This window comes from Bombina bombina, chromosome 12 (assembly GCF_027579735.1).
Source record: "Bombina bombina isolate aBomBom1 chromosome 12, aBomBom1.pri, whole genome shotgun sequence".
Taxonomy (NCBI): Eukaryota; Metazoa; Chordata; class Amphibia; order Anura; family Bombinatoridae; genus Bombina; species Bombina bombina.
In genome coordinates this window covers 15,530,957-15,545,204 of record NC_069510.1, presented here as the reverse complement: position 1 = coordinate 15,545,204, position 14,248 = coordinate 15,530,957, and the positions used below count along the sequence as shown (strand labels likewise).

General features: G+C 35.8%; 1 protein-coding gene across 1 annotated transcript in view; it reads right to left on the bottom strand.

The window, feature by feature from the left end:
- ADAMTSL2 (ADAMTS like 2) overlaps nucleotides 1-14,248 on the bottom strand; it is a 134,828-nt gene that overhangs the window by 77,301 nt on the left and 43,279 nt on the right. The window contains exon 13 of the mRNA XM_053695958.1: nucleotides 13,966-14,179. Coding sequence (XP_053551933.1) covers nucleotides 13,966-14,179 — 214 coding nt within the window. The remainder of the gene's footprint in view (nucleotides 1-13,965; nucleotides 14,180-14,248) is intronic.

Below are 14,248 nucleotides of genomic sequence, written 5' to 3'. Positions count from 1 at the left end.
TTACAAAGGGTGCAGTATTTAGTTACAAAGGATGCAGTATTTAGTTACAAAGGATGTAGTATTTAGTTACAAAGCATGTAGTATTTAGTTACAAAGGATGTAGTATTTATTTACAAAGGGTGTAATATTTGGTTACAAAGGATGCAGTATTTAGTTACAAAAGATGCAGTATTTAGTTACAAAGGGTGCAGTATTTGGTTACAAAGGATGTAGTATTTAGTTACAAAGGATGCAGTATTTAGGTACAAATGATGCAGTATTTAGTTATAAAGGATGTATTATTTAGTTACAAAGGATGCAGTATTTAGTTACAAAGGATGTAGTATTTAGTTACAAAGGATGCAGTATTTAGTTACAAAGGGTGCAGTATTTGGTTACAAAGGATGTAGTATTTAGTTACAAAGGATGCAGTATTTAGTTATAAAGGATGCAGTATTTAGTTACAAAGGATGCAGTATTTAGTTACAAAGGGTGCAGTATTTAGTTATAAAGGATGTAGTATTTAGTTACAAAGGATGCAGTATTTAGTTACAAAGGATGCAGTATTTAGTTACAAAGGATGTAGTAAAGGATGTAGTATTTAGTTACAAAGGATGTAGCATTTAGTTACAAAGGATATATTATTTAGTTAAAAAGGATGTAGTATTTAGTTATAAAGGATGCAGTATTTAGGTACAAATGATGCAGTATTTAGGTACAAAGGATGTAGTATTTAGTTACAAAGGATGCAGTATTTAGTTACAAAGGATGCAGTATTTAGTTACAAAGGATGTAGTATTTAGTTACAAAGGATGCAGTATTTAGTTACAAAGGATGTAGTATTTAGTTACAAAGGATGTAGTATTTAGTTATAAAGGATGCAGTATTTAGGTACAAAGGATGCAGTATTTAGGTACAAAGGATGCAGTATTTAGTTACAAAGGATGTAGTATTTAGTTACAAAGGATGCAGTATTTAGTTACAAAGGGTGCAGTATTTAGTTACAAAGGATGCAGTATTTAGGTACAAAGGATGCAGTATTTAGGTACAAAGGATGTACTATTTAGTTACAAAGGATGCAGTATTTAGTTACAAAGGATGCAGTATTTAGTTACAAAGGATGTAGTATTTAGTTACAAAGGATGCAGTATTTAGTTACAAAGGATGTAGTATTTAGTTACAAAGGATGTAGTATTTAGTTATAAAGGATGCAGTATTTAGGTACAAAGGATGCAGTATTTAGTTACAAAGGATGTAGTATTTAGTTACAAAGGATGCAGTATTTAGTTACAAAGGGTGCAGTATTTAGTTACAAAGGGTGCAGTATTTAGTAATGAAGGATGTAGTATTTAGTAACAAAGGATGCAGTATTTGGTTACAAAGGATGTATTATTTAGTTACAAAGGATGCAGTATTTAGTTACAAAGGGTGCAGTATTTAGTTACAAAGGATGCAGTATTTAGTTATAAAGTATGCAGTATTTAGTTACAAAGGGTGCAGTATTTAGTTACAAAGGATGCAGTATTTAGTTATAAAGGATGTAGTATTTAGTTATAAAGGATGGAGTATTTAGTTACAAAGGATGCAGTATTTAGGTACAAAGGATGCAGTATTTAGTTATAAAGGATGTAGTATTTAGTTATAAAGGATGTAGTATTTAGTTACAAAGGATGCAGTATTTAGGTACAAAGGATGCAGTATGTAGTTATAAAGGGTGCAGTATTTAGTTACAAAGGGTGTAGAATTTAGTTATAAAGGATGTAGTATTTAGGTACAAAGGATGCCGTATTTGGTTACAAAGGATGTAGTATTTAGTTACAATGGATGTAGTAATTAGTTACAAGGGATGCAGTATTTAGTTACAAAGGGTGTAGTATTTGGTTACAAAGGATGCAGTATTTAGTTACAAAGGATGCAGTATTTGGTTAGAAAGGATGCAGTATTTAGTTACAAAGGATGCAGTATTTGGTTACAAAGGATGCAGTATTTAGTTACAAAGGGTGCAGTATTTAGTTACAAAGAATGTAGTATTTAGTTACAAAGGGTGCAGTATTTAGTTACAAAGGATGTAGTATTTAGTTGTAAAGGATGCAGTATTTAGTTACAAAGGATGCAGTATTTAGTTACAAAGGATGTAGAATTTAATTACAAAGGATGTAGTATTTAGTTACACAGGGTGCAGTATTTAGTTACAAAGGATGGTTACAAAGGATGCAGTATTTAGTTATAAAGGATGTAGTATTTAGTTATAAAGGATGTAGTATTTCGTTACAAAGGATGCAGTATTTAGGTACAAAAGATGCAGTATTTAGTTATAAAGGGTGCAATATTTAGTTACAAAGGATGCAGTATTTAGTTACAAAGGGTGTAGTATTTAGTTATAAAGGATGTAGTATTTAGGTACAAAGGATGCAGTATTTGGTTACAATGGATGTAGTATTTAGTTACAAAGGATGCAGTATTTAGTTACAAAGGGTGTAGCATTTGGTTACAAACACCTAGATTTTGTTTTTTTCCCCCCGCACGTTTTAAATAACGCTGGTATTTAGAGTTCTCTAAAGGGCTGCGTTAGGCTCCAAAAAGGGAGCGTACAGCATAATTTACCGCCACTTCAAATCTCAATACCAGCGTTGCTTACGGTAGCGGCCAGCTCGTGCACGATTTCCCCATAGGAAACAATGGGGCAGTTTGAGATGAAAAAAACCCTAAAACCTGCAAAAAAAGCAGCGTTCAGCTCCTAACGCAGCCCCATTGTTTCCTATGGGGAAACACTCTCTAAGTCTGCACCTAACACCCTAACATGTACCCCGAGTCTAAACACCCCTAACCTTACACTTATTAACCCCTAATCTGCCGCCCCAACTATCGCTGACCCCTGCATTTTATTATTAACCCCTAATCTGCCGCTCCGGACACCGCCGCAACCTACATTATCCCTATGAACCCCTAATCTGCCCCCCCAACGTCGCTGCTACCTTACCTACACTTATTAACCCCTAATCTGCCGACCGGACCTCGCCGCCACTATAATAAATGTATTAACCCCTAAACCGCCTCACTCCCGCCTCGCAAACCCTATAATAAATTTTATTAACCCCTAATCTGCCCTCCCTAACATCGCCGCCACCTAACTTCAAGTATTAACCCCTAATTTGCCGACCAGACCTCGCCGCTACTATAATAAATGTATTAACCCCTAAAGCTAAGTCTAACCCTAACCCTAACACCCCCCTAAATTAAATATAATGTAAATATAACGAAATAAATTATTTCTTATTAAATAAATTAATCCTATTTAAAGCTAAATACTTACCTGTAAAATAAACCCTAATATAGCTACAATATAACGAATAATTATATTGTAGCTATTTTAGCATTTATATTTATTTTACAGGCAACTTTGTATTTATTTTAACTAGGTACAATAGCTATTAAATAGTTATTTACTATTTAATAGCTACCTAGTTAAAATAATTACAAAATTACCTGTAAAATAAATCCTAACCTAAGTTACAATTAAACCTAACACTACACTATCAATAAATTAATTAACTAAACTACCTACAATTACCTACAATTAAATCAACTAAACTAAATTACAAAAAAAAAAAAACACTAAATTACAACCCCCCCCCACTAAATTACAAAAACAAACAAACACTAAATTACAAAAAATAAGAAAAGATTACAAGAATTTAAAACTAATTACACCTACTCTAAGCCCCCTAAAAAAATAACAAAGCCCCCCAGAATAAAAAAATGCCCTACCCTATTCTAAAATAAAAGTTAACAGCTCTATTACCTTACCAGCCCTTAAAAGGGCTTTTTGCGGGGCATGCCCCAAAGAAATCAGCTCTTTTGCCTGTAAAAAAAAGCATACAATACCCCCCCCCCCCCCAACATTACAACCGCAAAAAGCCCTTTTAAGGGCTGGTAAGGTAATAGAGCTGTTAACTTTTTATTTTAGAATAGGGTAGGGCATTTTTTTATTTTGGGAGGCTTTGTTATTTTTTTAGGGGGCTTAGAGTAGGTGTAATTAGTTTAAAATTCTTGTTATCTTTTTTTTATTTTTTGTTTGTTTTCTTTTGTAATTTAGTGTTTGTTTTTTTTGTAATTTAGTTTAGTTGATTTAATTGTTGGTAATTGTAGGTAGTTTAGTTAATTAATTTAATGATAGTGTAGTGTTAGGTTTAATTGTAACTTAGGTTAGGATTTATTTTACAGGTAATTTTGTAATTATTTGAACTAGGTAGCTATTAAATAGTAAATAACTATTTAATAGCTATTGTACCTAGTTAAAATAAATACAAAGTTGCCTGTAAAATAAATATAAATGCTAAAATAGCTACAATATAATTATTCGTTATATTGTAGCTATATTAGGGTTTATTTTACAGGTAAGTATTTAGCTTTAAATAGGATTAATTTATTTAATAAGAAATAATTTATTTTGTTAGATTTAAATTATATTTAATTTAGGGGGGTGTTAGGGTTAGACTTAGCTTTAGGGGTTAATGCATTAATTATAGTAGCGGTGAGGTCCGGTCGGCAGATTAGGGGTTAATAAGTGTAGGTAAGGTAGCGGCGACGTTGGGGGGGCAGATTAGGGGTTAATAAATATTATGTAGGTGTCGGCGATGTTAGGGGCAGCAGATTAGGTTTACATAGGGATAGTGTAGGTTGCGGCGGTGTGCGGTTGGCAGATTAGGGGTTAAAAAAATTTATTAGAGTGGCGGCGATGTGGGGGGACCTCGGTTTAGGGGTGCATAGGTAGTTTATGGGTGTTAGTGTACTTTAGAGCACAGTAGTTAAGAGCTTTATGAACCGGCGTTAGCCCAGAAAGCTCTTAACTCCTGACTTTTTTCTGCGGCTGGAGTTTTATCGTTAGAGTTCTAACGCTCACTTCAGCCAAGACTCTAAATACCGGCGTTAGGAAGATCCCATTGAAAAGATAGGATACGCAATTGGTGTAAGGGGATCTGCGGTATGGAAAAGTCGCGGCTTGAAAGTGAGCGTTAGACCCTTTCCTGACTGACTCTAAATACCAGCGGGCGGTAAAAAGCAGCGTTAGGAGCCCTTAACGCTGGTTTTGACGGCTACCGCAGAACTCTAAATCTAGGCGAAAGGATGCAGTATTTAGTTACAAAGGGTGCAGTATTTAGTTACAAAGGATGCAGTATTTAGTTACAAAGGATGCAGTATTTGGTTACAAAGGATGCAGTATTTAGTTACAAAGGATGTAGTATTTAGTTACAAAGGGTGCAGTATTTAGTTACAAAGGATGTAGTATATAGTTACAAAGGGTGTAGTATTTAGTTACAAAGGATGCAGTATTTAGATACAAAGGATGTAGTATTTAGTTACAAAGGATGTAGGGGTCGATCCGATAAAAATCGTCGCCCGCAAAAGCCGGCGACGCCAATATTTGCGCGGGTTTGGTATCACATATACGGCGTAACCTAGAAGTTACGTGCGTATATTTCTGCCGTCGCCCGTAGTTTTTTTGGCCATAGGCAGGTATACCAAACCCGCGCAGTTTGGTATCCAATATGCAGCGTAAGGACTTACGTGGCGAAAATGGAGAAAACTTACTCCATTTTCACCTCGCCACAAAAAGCAGCCGTAAGAAGCCTTACGCTGACTATTGGAGCCCCGTAACTTCCTAAACTGGCTGCTAAAATAAACCTAACACCTAACGCATGCGCAATGTCTATCTCCCTGTCAACCGCGATCTTCTAAAATAAACCTAACACCTAACGCATGCGCAATGTCTATCTACCTGTCAACCGCGATCCCCCCCCCCGAAATCCCTAATAAAGTTATTAACCCCTAAACCGCCGCTCCCGGACCCCGCCGCCATCTACATAAACTAACCCCCTACTGTGAGCCCCTAAAACCGCCGCCATCTACCTTATCTATCCCCTAATCTGACCCCTTACACCGCCGCCACCTATATAAAAATTATTAACCCCTAATCTAATCCCCCTATACCGCCGCCAGCTATATTAATATTATTAACCCCTAATGTAAGCCCCTTACACCGCCGCCATCTCTATTAAAATGATTAACCCCTAATTTAATCTACCTACCCCGCCGCCAGCTATGTTATCTATATTAACCCTAAGTATATTATAGTTAATATAGGTATTACATTATATATATTAACTATATTAACCCTAATTATATTAGGGTTAATATAGTTACTATAGTATTTATATTAACTATATTAACTCTATCTAACCCTAACACCCCTAACTAAATTTATATTAAATTAATCTAATTCATTTATAAACTAAAATATTCCTATTTAAATCTAAATACTTACCTATAAAATAAACCCTAAGATAGCTACAATATAATTAATAATTACATTGTAGCTATGTTAGGGTTAATATTTATTTTACAGGTAAATTGTTAATTATTTTAACTACCGTAGGTATAATAGATATTAAATAGTTATTAACTATTTAATATCTACCTAGTTAAAATAATTACCCAATTACCTGTAAAATAAATCCTAACCTAAGTTATAAATACACCTACACTATCAATAAATTTAATAAACTACAAACATCTATCTAAAAATACAATTAAATTAACTAAACTAAATTACAAAAAAAAACAAACACTAAATTACAAAAAATAAAAAAAAGATTACAAGATTTTTAAGCTAATTACACCTATTCTAAGCCCCCTAATAAAATAATAAACCCCCAAAATAAAAAAAATTCCCTGCCCTATTCTAAATTAAACAAATTTCAAAGCTCTTTACCTTACCAGCCCTTAAAAGGGCCTTTTGTGGGGCATGCCCCAAAGAATTCAGCTCTTTTGCATACAACAAATACAATCCCCCCCCCCATTACAACCCACCACCCACATACCCCTATTCTAAAACCACCCAAACCCCCCTTAAAAAAGCCTAACACTACCCCCCTGAAGATCTCCCTACCTTGTCTTCACCACACCGGGCCGAACTCCTGATCCGATCCGGGCGATGTCTTCCTCCAAGCGGCAAAGAAGAATTCTTCCTCCGGCGATGTCTTCCTCCAAGCGGCAAAGAAGAATTCTTCCTCCGGCGACGTCTTCCTCCAAGCGGCAGCAAAGTCTTCATTCTTCCGGCGGCATCTTCAATCTTCTTTCTTCGCTCCGCCGCCGCGGAGCATCCATCCCGGCCGACTGCTGTACTACGAATGAGGTACCTTTAAATGACGTCATCCAAGATGGCGTCCGCCGAATTCCGATTGGCTGATAGGATTCTATCAGCCAATTGGAATTAAGTTAGAAAAATCTGATTGGCTGATTGAATCAGCCAATCAGATTCAAGTTCAATCCGATTGGCTGATCCGAACAGCCAATCAGATTGAGCTCGCATTCTATTGGCTGATCGGAACAGCCAATAGAATGCGAGCTCAATCTGATTGGCTGATTGGATCAGCCAATCGGATTGAACTTGAATCTGATTGGCTGATTCAATCAGCCAATCAGATTTTTCTAACTTAATTCCGATTGGCTGATAGAATCCTATCAGCCAATCGGAATTCGGCGGACGCCATCTTGGATGACGTCATTTAAAGGTACCTCATTCGTAGTACAGCAGTCGGCCGGGATGGATGCTCCGCAGCGGCGGAGCGAAGAAAGAAGATTGAAGATGCCGCCGGAAGAATGAAGACTTTGCTGCCGCTTGGAGGAAGACGTCGCCGGAGGAAGAATTCTTCTTTGCCGCTTGGAGGAAGACATCGCCGGAGGAAGAATTCTTCTTTGCCGCTTGGAGGAAGACATCGCCCGGATCGGATCAGGAGTTCGGCCCGGTGTGGTGAAGACAAGGTAGGGAGATCTTCAGGGGGGTAGTGTTAGGCTTTTTTAAGGGGGGTTTGGGTGGTTTTAGAATAGGGGTATGTGGGTGGTGGGTTGTAATGGGGGGGGGATTGTATTTGTTGTATGCAAAAGAGCTGAATTCTTTGGGGCATGCCCCACAAAAGGCCCTTTTAAGGGCTGGTAAGGTAAAGAGCTTTGAAATTTGTTTAATTTAGAATAGGGCAGGGAATTTTTTTTATTTTGGGGGTTTATTATTTTATTAGGGGGCTTAGAATAGGTGTAATTAGCTTAAAAATCTTGTAATCTTTTTTTTATTTTTTGTAATTTAGTGTTTGTTTTTTTTTGTAATTTAGTTTAGTTAATTTAATTGTATTTTTAGATAGATGTTTGTAGTTTATTAAATTTATTGATAGTGTAGGTGTATTTATAACTTAGGTTAGGATTTATTTTACAGGTAATTGGGTAATTATTTTAACTAGGTAGATATTAAATAGTTAATAACTATTTAATATCTATTATACCTAGTTAAAATAATTAACAATTTACCTGTAAAATAAATATTAACCCTAACATAGCTACAATGTAATTATTAATTATATTGTAGCTATCTTAGGGTTTATTTTATAGGTAAGTATTTAGATTTAAATAGGAATATTTTAGTTTATAAATGAATTAGATTAAGTTAATATAAATTTAGTTAGGGGTGTTAGGGTTAGATAGAGTTAATATAGTTAATATAAATACTATAGTAACTATATTAACCCTAATATAATTAGGGTTAATATAGTTAATATATATAATGTAATACCTATATTAACTATAATATACTTAGGGTTAATATAGATAATATAGCTGGCGGCGGGGTAGGTAGATTAAATTAGGGGTTAATCATTTTAATAGAGATGGCGGCGGTGTAAGGGGCTTACATTAGGGGTTAATAATTTTAATATAGATGGCGGCGGTGTTAGGGGCTCACTTTAGGGGGTTATAGATATAATATAGCTGGCGGCGGGGTACGGGAGCGACGGTTTAGGGGTTAATAACTTTATTAGGTTGCGGCGGGGTACGGGAGCGGCGGTTTAGGGGTTAATAGCTTTTTTATTGTTAGACTAGTGAGGGGGGATAGCGGATAGAGGGTTAGACAGTGCGGGCTATGTTAGGGAGGCGTGTTAGACTTGTCGGGCTATGTTAGGGAGGCGTGTTAGACAGTGCGGGTGTTTTAGACTTTAGTCAGGTTTTATAGGCGCCGGCAGTTTCTAACGTGGCGCAAGTCACTGGCGACGCCAGAAATTTGTACTTACGCAGATTTCTGGACATCGCTGGTTTGTCAGACTTACGGCACGTTAGCATCTGACGGCGACTTATATGGGATAGCTCGAGTTGCGAGCTGAAACTGCGGGCGACGCCGGTTCCCTCGCTTGCGCCGCAAACTGCGATCTATATCGGATCGCGCCCGTAGTATTTAGTTACAAAAGATGGTTACAAAGGATGCAGTATTTAGTTACAAAGGATGCATAATTTAGTTACAAAGGATACAGTATTTAGTTACAAAGGATGTAGTATTTAGTTACAAAGGATGCAGTATTTAGGTACAAAGGATGCAGTATTTAGTTACAAAGGATGTAGTATTTAGTTACAAAGGATGCAGTATTTAGGTACAAATGATGCAGTATTTAGGTACAAAGGATGTAGTATTTAGTTACAAAGGATGCAGTATTTAGTTACAAAGGATGTAGTATTTAGTTACAAAGGATGCAGTATTTGGTTACAAAGGATGCAGTATTTAGTTACAAAGGGTGCAGTATTTAGTTACAAAGGATGCAGTATTTAGTTACAAAGGATGTAGTATTTAGTTACAAAGCATGTAGTATTTAGTTACAAAGGATGTAGTATTTAGTTACAAAGGATGCAGTATTTAGTTACAAAGGATGCAGTATTTAGTTACAAAGGATGTAGTATTTAGTTACAAAGGATGCTGTATTTAGTTACAAAGGATGTAGTATTTAGTTACAAATGATGCAGTATTTAGTTACAAAGGATGCAGAATTTAGTTACAAAGGATACAGTATTTAGTTACAAAGGATGTAGTATTTAGTTACAAAGGATGCAGTATTTAGTTACAAAGGATGCAGTATTTAGTTACAAAGGATGTAGTATTTAGTTACAAAGGATGCAGTATTTGGTTACAAAGGATGCAGTATTTAGTTACAAAGGATGTAGTATTTAGTTACAAAGGGTGCAGTATTTAGTTACAAAGGATGCAGTATTTAGTTACAAAGGATGTAGTATTTAGTTACAAAGGATACAGTATTTAGTTACAAAGGATGTAGTATTTAGTTACAAAGGATGCAGTATTTAGTTACAAAGGATGCAGAATTTAGTTACAAAGGATACAGTATTTAGTTACAAAGGATGTAGTATTTAGTTACAAAGGATGCAGTATTTAGTTACAAAGGATGCAGTATTTAGTTACAAAGGATGTAGTATTTAGTTACAAAGGATGCTGTATTTAGTTACAAAGGATGTAGTATTTAGTTACAAATGATGCAGTATTTAGTTACAAAGGATGCAGAATTTAGTTACAAAGGATACAGTATTTAGTTACAAAGGATGTAGTATTTAGTTACAAAGGATGCAGTATTTAGTTACAAAGGATGCAGTATTTAGTTACAAAGGATGTAGTATTTAGTTACAAAGGATGCAGTATTTGGTTACAAAGGATGCAAAATTTAGTTACAAAGGATGTATTATTTAGTTACAAAGGGTGCAGTATTTAGTTACAAAGGATGCAGTATTTAGTTACAAAGGATGTAGTATTTAGTTACAAAGCATGTAGTATTTAGTTACAAAGGATGTAGTATTTAGTTACAAAGGATACAGTATTTAGTTACAAAGGATGCAGTATTTAGTTACAAATGATGTAGTATTTGGTTACAAAGGATGCAGTATTTGGTTACAAAGGATGCAGTATTTAGTTACAAAGGATGTAGTATTTAGTTACAAAGGATGCAGTATTTAGTTACAAAGGATGTAGTATTTAGTTACAAAGGATGCAGTATTTAGTTACAAAGGATGTAGTATTTAGTTACAAAAGGATGCAGTATTTGGTTACAAAGGATGCAGTATTTTGTTACAAAGGATGTAGTATTTAGTTACAAAGGATGCAGTATTTAGTCACAAAGGATATAGTATTTAGTTACAAAGGATGCAGTATTTAGTTACAAAGGATGTAGTATTTGATTACAAAATGTGTAGTATTTAGGTACAAAGGATGCAGTATTTGTTTACACAGGATGTAGTATTTGGTTACAAGGGATGCAGTATTTGGATATAAAGGATGCAGTATTTGGTTACAAAGGATGCAGTATTTGGTTACAAAGGATGCAGTATTTGGTTACAAAGGGTGCAGTATTTAGTTATAAAGGATGTAGTATTTAGTTACAAAGGATGTAGTATTTAGTTACAAAGGATGCAGTATTTAGTTACAAAGGATGTAGTATTTGGTTACAAAAGGTGTAGTATTTAGGTATAAAGGATGCAGTATTTGGTTACAAAGGATGTAGTATTTGGTTACAAGGGATGCAGTATTTGGTTACAAAGGATGCGGTATTTAGTTACAAAGGATGCAGTATTTGGTTACAAAGGACGCAGTATTTGGTTACAAAGGATGCAGTATTTTTGCAGTATTTAGTTACAAAGGATGCAGTATTTTTGCAGTATTCAGTTACAAAGGATGCAGTATTTTTGCAGTATTTAGTTACAAAGGATGTAGTATTCAGTTACAAAGGATGCAGTATTTTTGCACTATTAAGTTATAAAGGATGCAGTATTTAGTTACAAAGGATGCTAGCAATCATTGGCAATGAAATTGTTTAGCCTTATCATGTACTAGTTTATCTGTTGGCAGAAGGAGACCTATACATATGCTTCTGATGGCAAAGGGCACACAAGATACACTGATATCTAGGGCATCTGAGATGTAAATGCATTAGCAGAATGATACATAACATGTAACAATACTAAATAGAGAAATACCTGACTTGTTGTAAGATATGTACAGTATATATGTATTAGATTGGCTGAAGTAGACTTTTCAACCTTAAAGGGCCATAATACACGACTGTTTAAACACTTGAAAGTGATGCAGCATAGCTGTAAAAAGCCAACTAGAAAATATCACCTGAACATCTCTATGTAAAAAAGAAAGATATTTTACCTCAAAAGTTTCTCAGTAGCCACATCCCATTGTAAAGGACTTCTAAGAAGCATATCAGTATGCCTGTCCCGGGACAGCCGAAGGGTTGAGCCTCATGCACTCAAGTTATTTCCCTATTCAGTGTAAGGAAGTTTACTATGAAATATCATGAGAGTTAAGTCAAATCTCATGAGATCACAGTAAAAGAGTTCATGACCTGCACTGCTGATGCTGATTGGCTGCTGTTCATTTCTTATTTTTTTTTTACCTGCAGCTGGGCTGCAGCTGAGTATAACTTTTTACACAGAACTTACTCTGCTGAGCTGAGGCAGTTGTGAGGTAAAATATCTTCCTTTTTTTACATAGAGATGCTCAGGTGATATTTTCCTGTCAGCTTTTTACAGCTATACTGCATCAGTTTCAAGTAATTTAGCATATGAGTATTATGTCACTTTAACTAATGTATGATTATGAAGAAGACACCTGATGAAGGGGCGTGACCCAGAAACGCGTAGTGAGTATATTGTTTGAGTTGTCTGGCCAGACCAGTAGGTTGTGACTTGCTGTTAACATTTGCTCATTTTTATTGACATATATTTTTATTTTGTATGTATTTGTTTGTATTGTGATACATTATAACATCATGTCTAGTTTCTTTGCACTGTATTGATACATTATAAGTTTGCAAGTAGGCATTAATGTATTGGGATACAATTCACTTGCAACACATTCTCAAGTGTTTGCAACACATTCTTAAGTGTTTGTACTGCTAATCAAGCTGTGATTAATCACTCTGTATAGAGGTTGCAACTATGTTTGCATTTTTTGCACATTGCGTTTTATATATTTAAATAAACATTAGTATTAAGACCACCAGGTTGTTTTGCACAATTATTTGTTAGCGCTGTTACCATTTGTTATTTAATGTATGTTTATAAATATCAGCAACACGTGGTGATTCTGACATCAGTCCTGTACTAGTTTTTCATATGAGAAAATGACAAATTAAAATTCTGCATTTCATGTGTTTTCATTAGACAGTAATTATATAATTAAAGAGAGGCAAATGTAGCCTTTGTATGAAGGTAGCATTGTCTGTGTTCCTTTAAATATAGCTCAGTAACAAAGGATAAGGGCTATACCATATAATATTAAGTTACAATACACAACAATGATACTGTGTCAGATTAAGTAAAGTGTATCTGATAGATCAGCCTCTGGGGGTAGATTTAACAAGCAGCGGAAGCTGCTTCCGACCTCGATTGTTTCTGGTGCGCCAGAAAATAAAGTGAAGAATCAGCGGTCGTAAGGCGGCTGCTACTTAACTTCTACTCCACCTTTTAGGTGACGGACTGAAATCATCCCGATCTGATCTGAATGATTAACACCCCCTACTAGCGGCCGATTGGCCACCGATGAGCAGGGGGCGGCATTGCACAAGCATTTCACTAGAAATGCTTGTGCAATGTTAAATGGCGACAGTGTATGCGAATCATGTCCGCTCGACCCTAACATAAATCTATCACTATGTGTCATATCGTGAGAGTCCTAAAGCAAACAAAAATCAGAGACTCACTTGTAGTAGACTTATCCTATTGTCACTTCTTGTTTTGGAATTCATCGTACCAAGGTTGTGTATTTAATTGTAACCGTGTGCATCTGCATAAAATATAAATACACATTATAAAATTATTCAGCTCACTTTAATGTTTGCAATGAAAATGTGAAGCTAAATCACTTTATAATGTGGATTAATTTTTTTCTTGTGATTACTATAAAACATATACAGAGTTGAAATTGCTGTGCGTGGAAACAAAAGAGAAATATTGAACGTAGAATGATAAGCATTGAGAGGACGCAGCTGGCACCATAGCTTTCTGGGCCTTGTTGAGTAACTACTAATTCTAGGCCCGGGATGTGTATGTGGCATGTACACTCAATAGCATCACTACATGTTAAATGTGCATGCTACTTACTTCTGACCACTCAGACATTTCCCACTGAGGCCCACACGCAGGGTTCCGGCAGATCTTTTTCTCATCAGGCCTAGTGATTTCAGCCGTTGTGCACAGTTCACTGTACACGGAGCTATCAAACCCCGGAGAGATCATCTTCCAGCATCTGACAATACGAAACTGGTACCCTTCCCCGCAGGTGCGTGAGCACTCGCTCCAGCTGCTGGTCTCCCACCTGCAAAGTAAAGGCCACACTATCAGTGTGTGTACGATGCAAGATATTAGCGCTGGGATTCATAAAACA